This window comes from Kogia breviceps, chromosome 5 (genome assembly GCF_026419965.1).
Source record: "Kogia breviceps isolate mKogBre1 chromosome 5, mKogBre1 haplotype 1, whole genome shotgun sequence".
In the NCBI taxonomy this organism is placed as follows: Eukaryota; Metazoa; Chordata; class Mammalia; order Artiodactyla; family Physeteridae; genus Kogia; species Kogia breviceps.
The window spans coordinates 16,180,486-16,192,972 of record NC_081314.1 but is presented as its reverse complement, the minus strand read 5'-3'; the positions used below and the strand labels follow the sequence as shown (position 1 = coordinate 16,192,972).

Genomic DNA, 12,487 nt, shown 5'->3' with positions numbered 1-12,487 from the left:
ATCCTTCTCAAACTCTTCCAAAAAATTGCAGAGGAAGGAACACTCCCAAACTCATTCCATGAGGCCACCATCACCCTGATACCAAAACCAGACAAAGATACTACAGAAAAAGAAAATTACAAACCAATATCACTCATGAATATAGATGCAAAAATCCTCAACGAAATACTTGCAAACAGAATCCAAGAACACATTAAAAGGATCATACACCATGATCAAGTGGGATTTATCCCAGGGATGCAAGGATTCTTCAGTATATGCAAATCAATCAATGTGGTACACCTATTAACACGTAGAAAAAGAAAAACCGTATGATCATCTCAGTAGATGCAGAGAAAGCTTTTGACAAAATTCAACACCCATTTATGAGAAAAACTCTCCAGAAAGGGGACAGAGGGAACCTACCTCAACATAATAAAGGCCATACATGACAAACCCACAGCAAACATCATTCTCAATGGTGAAGAACTGAAAGCATTTCCTCTAAAATCAGGAACAAGACAAGGATGTCCACTCTCCCCCCTGTTATTCAACATACTTTTGGAAGTCTTAGCCATGGCAGTCAGAGAAGAAGAAATAAAAGGACTCCAAATTGGAAAAGAAGAAGTAAAATGTTCACTGTTTGCAGATGACATGATACTATACATAGAGAATCCTAAAGATGCCGCCAGAAAACTACTAGAGCTAATCAAAGAATTTGGTAGAAATCTCCTGTATTCCTATACACTAATGATGAAAAATCTGAAAGAGAAATTAAGGAAACACTCCCATTTATCATTGCAACAAAAAGAATAAAATACCTAGGAATAAACCTGCCTAGGGAGACAAAAGACCTGTATGCAGAAAACTATAAGACACTGATGAAAGAAATTAAAGATGATACAAACAGATGAAGAGATATACCATGTTCTTGGATTGGAAGAATCAATATTGTGGAAATGACTCTACTACCCAAAGCAATCTACTGATTGAATGCAATTGCTATCAAATTACCAGTGGCATTTTTACAGAACTAGAACAAAAAATCTTAAAATTTGTATGGAGACACAAAAGACCCCAAATAGCCAAAGCGGTCTTGAGGGGAAGAAATGGAGCTGGAGGAATCAGACCCCCTGACTTCAGACTATACTACAAAGATACAGTAATCAAGACAATATGGTACTGGCACAAAAACAGAAATATAGATCAATGGAACAGGATAGAAAGCCCAGAGATAAACCCATGCACCTATGGTCAACTAATCTATGACAAAGGAGACAAGGATATACAATGGAGAAAAGACAGTCTCTTCAGTAAGTGGTGCTGGGAGAACTGGACAGCTACATGTAGAAGAATGAAATTAGAACACTCCCTAACGCCATACACAAAAATAAGCTCAAAATGGTTTAGAGACCTTAATGTGAGACCGGAGACTATAAAACTCTTAAAGGAAAATATATAGGAAGAACAGTCTTTGACATAAATCACAGCAAGATCTTTTTTGACCCACCTCCTAGAGTAATGGAAATAAAAACAAAAATAAACAAATGGGACCTAATGAAACTTAAAAGTTTTTGCACAGCAAAGGAAATTACAAACAAGACGAAAAGGCAACCCTCAGAATGGGAGAAAATATTTGCAAACAAATCAGCAGACGAAGGATTAATCTCAAAATATATAAACAGCTCGTGCAGCTCAATATTAAAAAAACAAACAGCCCAATCCAAAAATGGGCAGAAGACCTAAATAGACATTTCTCCAGAGAAGACATACAGTTGGCCAAGAAGCACATGAAAAGCTGCTCAACATCACAAATTATTAGAGAAATGCAAATCAAAACTACAATGAGGTATCACCTCACACCAGTTAGATTGGGCATTGTCAGAAAATCTACAAACAACAAATGCTGGAGAGGGTGTGGAGAAAAGGGAACCCTCTTGCACTGTTGGTGGGAATGTAAATTGATACAGCCACTATGGAGAACAGTATGGAGCTTCCTTAAAAAACTAAAAATAGAATTACCAGGTACAGTACTGAAAAATACGGTTTTCTTTAGGATTGTGCAGAAAAGGCTTTCTGTATTAAAACTATGGCCAGAAATTTCCAGACACTCTCTTAAACTTCTGAAATGCCCATGGAGTCTGATGCCTTCTTCCATACTTTGATAATCACAGTGTTCTAATGTTCTATATTAAGATAGCATTACTGACCAATTAGCGTAAGGTTTTTTTATTAAATATTTTATTAGTACTGGGCTTATTTTGAGCTATTTATTTTTTCTCTGCCTGTCCTTTTGGGAACAACCATGTATTTGTGAACCAACTGGTCATTGATATTCTTATTATGGAATAGAGTGTTACTCCTGGTGAAGTAAAGATCTGAGTATAGCTAGAATAAAAAATACTGGTGAATATATGGGAAATATAAAAGATGTTTTCGTATTTTTAAATCTCCTTAAAAGATAAGTGGCTGTTTAAGCAAAAATAGTACAATATAGGGAATTCCCTGGTGGTCCAGTGGTTAGGACTCCATGGTTCTACTGCAGGGGGCATGCGTTCAATCCCTGTTGGGGAAACTAAGATCCCACCAATCTCACAGCACAGCCAAAAAAAAAAAAAAGGTACAGTATATTACATTGTTTCTAACTAATTTAAAAATAAAACTATGACAGCAGCTCAAAGAATGGATGGGAAGATGGAAGTATATGCTTGCAAGGCTCTTACAATACACATGAAATGGGACAATATCCCTTGAAGATTGACTGTTAAGTTAAAAGATGCATGTTGTAAATTGTAAATCAACCACTGAAAAACAGCAAAACAAAACCGAAAGAGGTACAGCTAATAAGACAATAAAGGAGATAAAATGGAATCAGAAATATTCAGTCCAGAGAAGTCAGAAAAAAAGGAAAAAAGTAAAGTCATTGTCCCTGAAACAAGATCATATCTGTTCTGTCAGCTGGCTGCTTTTACTCCCTACTCCCAGAGCTGTGCGTGAGAAGATGGCCTATATTTCTTTTATTCAAAGGATTGGTAGCCTTATTTGAAGAACTCAACTTTCTTTGTATTGGAAGTCTTTTGCCAATACTCAGGATGTCTCTCATTCCCCCCTCCCCCCACCTTGCTACTCTTTTTACAGCCCCAGGTTTATAAGGTACCTATCTCTGTCCCTTCTCTTTGGCACTCCAGGTGGAAAAGCGTCAGTGTTTTCAGTTTGTCCCTAACTTCTGTACTTGCCAATCTAAGATGTTGCATAATAAAGATAAAGTGGGATGCATTGATCTTTTATTTTTCTGTGATGTCCTAACATACCTTACCCTTTTCTCTTTCTCCTGAATTCAGAGACATGAAAAATGCTGTAATTGGAAACAACAAGCAGAAAGCCAACCTCATTGTTCTAGGAGCTGTTCCAAGGTAAGTTTGCTGTCATCCCCTTTTCTGCTATTCATACTAAGTTTTGAATGTATTTCTCATTCTCAACCATAAGACCTATCTTTTTAATGTATTGTCTGTTCTCTTATTTTTTTTAATAAATGCTTTGAAGTATATGAAGCATCTCTTAAAAATAATTAAGGTACCAGGGAATGGAATATGAAACAAATGTATTAATACATTTTAGAGGTTCCGGAAGATCATTGACCCTGCAATAAAAGGACATGTTGTGTAGATAAGCAGTATACACCAGCCTGAATCTTCCCTGTCTCCTTTGTGCTCTGGCAGGTTTTGTATGATTGGATAATAATTTATTAGGATTCTCAAAACCTTTTTTGAATTTAAAAAAATTCTTGGTTTTTTAACCCTGTTTTTCTTTTTTAATTTCTAATTTTTCGAATTTGCTGGTTTTTAAGTTAACATAGAAAGTTTGATTTCTTCTGATGAAGCTAATAAGTAAGCTTCCTTTTGGTAGACAGTGACAGTTGTATAACTTCCTCTTTGCCTTTGCTACCCAGAACTAAGTTTTATGTGCAATTGCTGTAAGTCTTTCATTCAGAATTTTTTAATGTTTTGGTTTTTTTCTCTTTCTTCTTTTCTATCTTTTTATATAGGATTAATGGTTTTATTTTTATCGTGATTGACCTTTGGTCACTATAAAGCTGTCAGCAGCCTTTCTTAGGGAATTAGTGCTCAGTATATATAAATATGCTTTAGGGAGCATGAAGGTTCTACATTAGAACATAAAGGAGATGGTCATAAGTGGTAGATGATTAGAATTGGGGGAGTATTTATTTGTCAGGCTGGCCTGGAGGAGAAATAGGATCTTCTGATCTCCCAAATAGGAGGACTGGAGAAAGAAGAGAGCTTCCCTCGCTTGAAGAGCAGCACAAGGACTCTGAATATTCCCTCTAGGCTGGATCTCTGTGGTCTCTGAACTGCAGCATTGGGTATTCAGGGTCCTTAAGCTCCGGCAGCACTTGGCTTTGGGAGTCTTCATATCCTGGAGCGGCAGAGAACGTGGACTGTGATGCTGCTGTTTCCACAGAGATCACTTGTGGACAGCTTTCAGACTCACAGTTCTGATAAACTATGATTATATGAGAGTTCTGTTGCTCAAAATGAAGAAAACCTCTTCAGATCCACCCCCACTCTATATTCCATTATTAAATTAACAGCTTATATACAAATATGACCATTTCCTAGCCCTCTATAAGCTCACCAACCATATTTTCAGTGTGTGGGATGTATTGGTAGCCTTTTTCTGTAACATTACTTTTAGCTAATGTTTACTTTTAAGTTTTTTAGTCTCTTCTGTTTATCAAGTTCTTTCTTTTTAGATTATTGTACTTGCTTCAGCAAGAAACCTCAAGCACAGAGTTGAAAACTGAATGTGCAGTGGTATTGGGAAGTCTTGCTATGGGTACTGAAAACAATGTTAAGTCTCTACTCGATTGCCATATTATCCCTGCCTTACTGCAAGGTATGTAAAGAAGTCATTTTTGTACAAGTAAAAATTAGAATCAGTTTGCAGAGTTTTAAATATGAGTTGAAAGGATGAGTCTCAAATCTCTTTTCTATTAATAGGACTACTGTCCCCAGACCTGAAGTTCATTGAAGCTTGCCTCCGATGCCTGCGCACCATCTTCACCAGTCCCGTTACTCCAGAGGAACTACTGTATACAGTGAGTTTTAGGTGTTTTTGAATCATCAGTTACATTTTACTAACAGCATACTTCTAATTTATTGGGTTGGCCAAAAAGTGCCTTCAGTTTTTAAGTAAAAATGAAAGACACATTTTTCATTTTCACCAAGAACTTTATTGAACAGTGTATTCACCCTTTTGTTCCACTACCTTCTGCCATTTTTCAGGCAACTTCATAATTCCATCTTCCCAAAACATTTTATCTTTTTGAGCAAAGAACTGTTCCAGGTGCCTTTTACAGTCTTTTAGGGAATTGAAATTTTTTCCATTAAGAGAATTTTGTAAAGACCTAAATAAATGGAAATCTGAAGGTGCAATGTCTGGTGAATACAGCCGATGAATCAGAGCTTCCCAGCCAAGCTGTAAACAGTTTTTGCCTGGTCATCAAAGAAACATGCCGTCTTGCGTTATACTGATGGAAAATTATGCATTTTCTGTTGACTAATTCTGGATGCTTTTCGTCTAGTGCTGCTTTCAGTTGATCTAACTGGGAGCAGTACTTGTTGGAATTAATTGTTTGGTTTTCCGGAAGGAGCTCATAATAGAGTACTCCCTTCCAATCCCACCATATGGACAACATCACCTTCTTTGGATAAAGACCGGCCTTTGGTGTGGTTGGTGGTGGTTCATTTCACTTGCCCCATGATCTCTTCCATTCCACATTATTGCACAGTATCCACTTTTCATCGCCCACCACAATTTGTTTTAAAAACGGAACTTTTTCATTATGTTTCAGTAGAGAATCGCACGTGGAAATACGGTCAAGAAGGTTTTTTATCCTTAACTTATGTGGAACCCAAACATCAAAGCGGTGAACATAACCAAGCTGGTGCAAATGATTTTCAGCACTTGATTTGGATATTTTGAGTATGTCGGCTGCCTCCCACGTGGTATAACGTTTATCGTTCTCAACTAATGTCTTGATTCAATCGCTTTCAACTGTTCTACCTGACCATGGAGTATTGTCCAGCGAGAATTCTCCAGCACAGAACTTCACAAACCACTTTTGACATGTTCAGTCAGTCACAGCACCTTCTCCATACACTGCACAAATCTTTTTTTACGTTTCAGTTGCATTTTTACCTTTCTTGAAATAATAAAGCATAATAAAGCAAATAATAATATGCTGAAAATGTTGCTTTTTTTCTTCCGTCTTCAATATTAAAATAGCTACACAAAAATTCACCAATTTCGATAAGTCTTTTTTTAAATGCACGCTGATATGACAGCTGTCACATACAATCTACCAAAATTATTTTGAATAAAGTTAAAGACAGCGAAGTACTACTAGAGCCATCTTAACAGAAAAAACCGAACGAACCTTTTGGCCAACCCATACTTAGCATCTCAAAACTGATCTTAACTGTGATAACTGTGTTGTAGAAAAGTCTCAAGAAGTGTTTGAAGTCTTGCTAATTTGCAAATATCAAACGTCCTAGGCTTTGTAAAGAAGTGAAAGATCGTCTCAGATCTTGAGGAATTTGTAAGCTGTTTTTTTTCTTTTGGTTTTTGTAAAAAGACCCTTCTTTAATTTCCTAATAGGTACAAATTAAGGAAGTATATTTAATGCATTCACTATAGGTTAAATCCAGTAGAGTAGGCTTTGTAGAGAAGGTAGAATTCGACCTGGTCTTGAATAATGGATAAGATTTCAAGAAGTGGAGAGAAAAGAAGCTGTTCTAGGAAACATCTGTGCGAGAGAGAATATGCAGGACAGTGGACAGAATAGTCTAATGCAGGAAGGGAATCCGTGTTCATTGCGGCTGGAGAGGTGAAGCAGAAGCAGCTTGTTAGAGGCTTACTTACCAGGGTAGAATCAGAATACGTGTGAGAGAATCTAAAGATCTTTAGAGTCATTCAGTGGTTTTCAAAAACTTCAGGGAGTATTAGGGGGTGTTTTTATCTGTTGATTACTTGGGACTTTCTTACTAAAAATTATACATACTAGTATTTTTCAAACTCTTATCCACAGTCCACAGTAAGAATGATATTTTCCACTGCCATACTGTGGGGGGGGGCGGGGTGGAAAGGGGAGGGGGCAAGGGGTGGTGGAACATCCTGAGATAGTCTTCACAAAACAGTTCCATAAATGTGGTGCCTTCTGATTTCTGTTCTATCCTTTTTCATTTAAAAAAAAAATGCTGGTTGTGATTCCCTGAGCTGACACACAGCATGTCAGAGTTTCAGAGTGGACACATACGAATCAGAGCTCTTGTCCAGAATCATGTTTTACAAGTATTTCAAGAATATAAGCAGTCAAGAGGCACAGGCAAAGCAGGCAGGGAGAGGGAACATGCCACGTGCCTCCATAGTTTGTTTTTCCTACATTAGGCCCTTGCTTCTCTGGCTTGTAATGATGCATAAGGTCTGTGAGGTTTGTGGGTCACCTCACACAGCAGGGAGGCTCTAAATTACGAAACATCTCAATTTTATACCTCAGGGATTTGTGCAGCATTCTTCAGGAAGCCATGCCTCATAAATCCAAAGACTGTTTACTGAACTGGTTCTCAAACTTGAGCATGCACCAGAATTACCTGGAGAGCTCATTAAACACAGAATCCTGGACTCTACCTACAGAGTTTCTGATTCATTGAGTGTGGGGTAGGGCCTGAGAATATGCATTTCTAAAAGTTTCCCAGTAACTTGAGATGCTACTGGTCCACGGACCACTCTTTGAGAACCACTGGTTTACTGTAAGCACTTCTAAAATGGGGACATCCTCCTCAAAGCATTCCACATAGAAGGGCTCTCCATCTGTTTTCCTGAAGGTCCAATTGTCATGTTTACAAAGAAATTAAACCAATCACCCATCTTCTTTACCCTATAAGTTTCTCCCCAACCCCCAGCCCAGTAATGGGGGAGAAATTGATCCTGGTCAACTGATTTAGCGCCTTCCTCCTCTCTCTCTAAACTGATTTCATGACCCACTAATGGATCGTGGTGCATAATTTGGAGAACACTAGTCTACACAGACTTCTTTACATAAGAAAAATTCAGACACAGGGACATTAACGTGACCTTCACAGAGAGAATACCTAACTTGTGAAACAATTTTGTCCCTCAGAGACAGTGGAGAATCCATGAAAAGTGTTAGGTGGGACAATGACAGAGAGTAGTATTTAGGTGTAACTGACTGACATCTGTGAGTGGGATTGTGTAGAGGCCAGCTACCACGGCAACTCAGGCACTAAAGACAGCACAGTCCTGTTGAAGAGGGCAGGATGTCTAGTTTGCAGTCCTGTTTATCAGATGGGTGACTTTGGGGAAATTATGTAACTGTTCTTTGCCTTGTTTAATCAACCATAAACTGCAGATATATAACACCGTTGGCAGAAAGGACGCAGGTGTGAAGAAATGGGATAGGGGCTGTTGTCACAGGAAAACTGAGGGATGAGAGAGCAATGGAGGAAAGGAATGAGGTGGAAGTAGTTTTAGGAGCGTAATAGAGGCTCTTCCTCTCAATTGCTTCTTCTCTCTCAGCTGTTACCTACTTCCCTGTCATCTGTCAATGGAACCTCTGTCGTCATTCCTGCCACCCCAACCTCGCATCTGTAAAATAGATGCGTACTTTACATTCTCATCTCTTGCCTTTTTAAAATGAATTTAGTAGCTGACTTTCTTTGAAATTTTCTGAGTGTGGTTTATTTTTTTTGTCCACGCCACGCCGCTTGCGGGATCTTAGTTCCCCGACCTGGGATCAAACCTGGGCCTATGGCAGTGAAAGCGCTGAGTCCTAACCCCTGGACCACCAGGGAGTTCCCTCATTTTGTTTTTAAACTGCTTATGACAGCACAGGGTTATACTAACAAGCAAGGGGAAAGGATTCTACTTGTAGGCATCAACAACCTTCTGTTTTCCTACTTAGCTTTTATGTATCTTGAGCATTCTTTTCTTTCTGAGGGAAACCCCAGATCTTGTTTATCCCAACAGTGGTAGTCTGGTATTCTTTTAAGTTTCCTTCCTTGCCCTCTGTTGTCTTTTGTCAAAGGGTGGGCTGTGGACCAGCAACATCAGATATCAGTTGGGAGCTTGTTAGAATGGAGAATCTTAAGTCCTACTCCAAACCTAGAGAATCAGAATCTGTATATACAGAATGTCCCCTGGGAACATACACACAATGCACATTCATATTTGAGAAGCATTGCTACAGGACTTGTGACAGTATTTACTAGGGGGCTTGAGCTAAGTGTCCTTTTCCATCTGTGGTTCAAGCCAAATATTATTTGAACGTTTAATTCTTTTTTCACTCAAGAAAGGAGATTTTTGGAGAGCCCTGCAGCAGGTTGGGAGGATTCTTCTGTCTTGTCCTATACCATCGTGTATGTTGTGAAGTGTCAGCAGTAGGCAGAGAGTGGGCTCTAAGTGAGAAGTTGCTATGATATAAATTGTGAAGACTGAAATTAGCTAACTACAGTTGTTATGAGTGTTAACCTGTTGCTGATACTTACCAGAACATCTCAGAGATCAAAATTGTCAACTTTTATTTTCATACAGTAATTCCTCCTTATAAGCGATACATTATTACATATCTTATTAATATGTCACATTTTGGTTTCAGAATAGATTTATGTCAAGTCTTATTGAAATGATTTTGTTTTATTGTGGGGATGTAGGCTGTTTATGGGAGAGAAATTGAGAATTTCCTGTTCTTGTATTTTGTTGTCAAGGATGAAAATTGAAGCCCCTTTCCTTGTCCTTTGCCTAGACAGTTTTGATTGCCGTGTTGCTTTTGTGTTGTGTTCCTTAAAGAGACTTGATTTACTGTCATTAAGATAAGAGGCTTACGTATGTATCTGCTTGTGGAAATCATTTGTTAGAGATACTCACTGTGTTTGAGTTCCTTGTTGCTGTGCTCTTCTTCCCTTTGACTCCAGGATGCCACAGTGATACCGCATCTCATGGCGCTGCTTAGCAGGTCCCGCTATACCCAGGAGTACATCTGTCAGATCTTCTCACACTGCTGTAAAGTAAGAACCAGAACAAATGTTCTCTATAATATAAAATCTTGCTTGTCTCAGGAGATGTGCCTTCTGTGTGTATCCTCCTGTAGCTAATCTATACGCATAGAAGCAGACCTATGTACGTATTTTCCCCTTTTTTTTTTGACACAAATGGTAGCATATCATACATACTGTTCTGCACCTTGCATTTTTCACTTAACATCTTGAAGGATATCCCATATCCGTACGTAAGGAGTTTCCTCATTCTTTTTTTTTAAACAGATGAAGAGTATTTTATTGTATAGACATACAATAATTTATTCAACCAGTCCTCTATTGTTGGGCATTTAGCTTGTTTCCAATCTTATTTCACAGCAGTGATGCAGCAAATACCCTGTATGTAAGACATTTTATAAGAAACAGAACTGCTGAGTCAAAGAGTGTGTGCATGTGTAATTTTACCACATGTTGTCTTATATGGAGGTTATACAATTTTATACTCCTACCAGCAGTTATGCTCATGACTGTTTTCCCACACCCTCAGTTTCCACATCGTTGGAAATTGTTTTAAGTGATCTCTTACAAGGAGAACTAAGAGAGACTCTTCTCTCTTCTTTGTTGAAAGGAGTTTCAGTTATTAAAAGAGCCTGAACCTAAACTGAAGAGTGCTATGCAGTACTACTTATTTTGCTTCCTAGTTTACATATTGAGTGTACTCTTTTGATAACCATAATTTGCTAACTTTTAACCAAGTCATTGTTTATCTTCTGAAAAGTTTTTCAGGACAGCATTACTTACCTGATTATCACTTATAATGCAAATATAAAATGAGGAGTTTGGGGAACTATAGGAAAGAAGGAAAAGTGAACAACTGCCTAGTAAACTAGGAAGATCACAGATCTATGCTGTTTTAGGACAGTTTCCCAAATATAAATTGAATCAGTTGCTTTCAGAAAAAGTAACTATAGATTATAACTAACTACAGATTATAACTTAAAACCCCTCCCAAATCCTAGCTGTCATAGCCTATTCTATTCTATATAAGACATTTAGAATTTAAGATTTTTGTCAAAAGTCCCTGAAGTTTCTCTTCCTGGATTGCTTTGTGAGCATGTAAGCCAACTCACAGGACCAGGGATGTCAATTCCTTAATCTCTTGAGGTGGACAAAGAAAAGCTTTGAGAAAACAATTTCCAACATTAAATGATGTCTTATAGCCAACCCTGGTAGATAGGTGGAGAAGGATACTCCAGAATTATATGCCTCATTACAAATCTTTCAGCATCTAGATGCAAGTGCTTGAGAGCACAGCATCTACTAGTCATAGTCACAGTAATCCCAAAAGGACACTGAAAATTGGACCTGGAGGTATAACTACTACATGTCAAATTATGAGAAATTTGAATAATCCTGTTCCTGAAGTTACCCAAATAGTTTTTAGAATTGCTCTTCAGAAACTTCTCAGTGCTTTTAGGCTTGCTTATCTGAAACTTCTCAGTGCTGTTTTAGCTCAAATCTTTGATAACGGAATACTGTTAAATCACTAGTTCTTTTGCTGGAGAGAAACTTATGCTGAACAAGAATTTACAGGCACCCTCATGCCACTAACAGAACTGAAGAAAATTAAAAACGTGAACTCAGCTTTCTATTGGCCTGATAATTAGCATTTGCCATGGTAATTAGATGACCCAATTTAAGTAGCCTGAGATATAACTAGACCTCAAGAAACATTATAGCATGTATAAACCCAGTGACAATAATAATAGTCTAAAATACAGTATTTATTTCTCTACTGATACACTAACAACATGTATCTTTGAAAACAACTGGTCTGATGATCTCTCTATTGTCATTAATTATAAAAACCTTTTATTTTCATTTTGTTTATGAAAAGAATAAATAAAATTCATAGTAGCATTTTAAGACTCATTTACAAATTTTCATATACTAGTATCAATATTAAATAAATTTACATACTTTGGGCAGGGGAGACAGAAAAAGAGATTTCTAAAGCATTTGTGTTATAAGCTAATCATAGTTATATTTTTGAAATTCTCTCCCTGATTTATTAAGGAGCAAAAACAGGCTAGTAATAATAATTGGAATTCTAACTTCTACACTGTTGCCACTTAAGCAGTGACTCAGATTTCAAGACCTATCTTTTGGGGTTTAGGATCATGAGGGCTTATGTGCTTCCCACACTGAGAGGCTGTTTCACTAACTCCAGGTTCATGCAGGTTGATTTGGAGAGACTAAAGAGAGACTTGATAATGGAATAATAGTTCCTCCTCTTTAGTTGGTTCATCCACTAATTCCTCCCTTGCAGTTGTTTTTACACAATCCTATCTATGACCATAGAGAAGAGGAAGAGCTTCTTTTGTAACAAATATTTGCTGCAATTTGGGCAAAGAATGTGAGGGATTAAAAAGTAC

General features: G+C 37.7%; 1 protein-coding gene across 7 annotated transcripts in view; it reads left to right on the top strand.

Moving 5' to 3' along the window:
• ARMC8 (armadillo repeat containing 8) overlaps nucleotides 1–12,487 on the top strand; it is a 103,907-nt gene that overhangs the window by 32,439 nt on the left and 58,981 nt on the right. For all 7 annotated transcript variants that reach the window (XM_059065176.2, XM_067033717.1, XM_067033716.1 and 4 more), the window contains 4 exons: nucleotides 3,321–3,392; nucleotides 4,751–4,893; nucleotides 4,998–5,095; nucleotides 9,990–10,082. In XM_059065176.2, coding sequence (XP_058921159.1) covers nucleotides 3,321–3,392; nucleotides 4,751–4,893; nucleotides 4,998–5,095; nucleotides 9,990–10,082 — 406 coding nt within the window. The remainder of the gene's footprint in view (nucleotides 1–3,320; nucleotides 3,393–4,750; nucleotides 4,894–4,997; nucleotides 5,096–9,989; nucleotides 10,083–12,487) is intronic.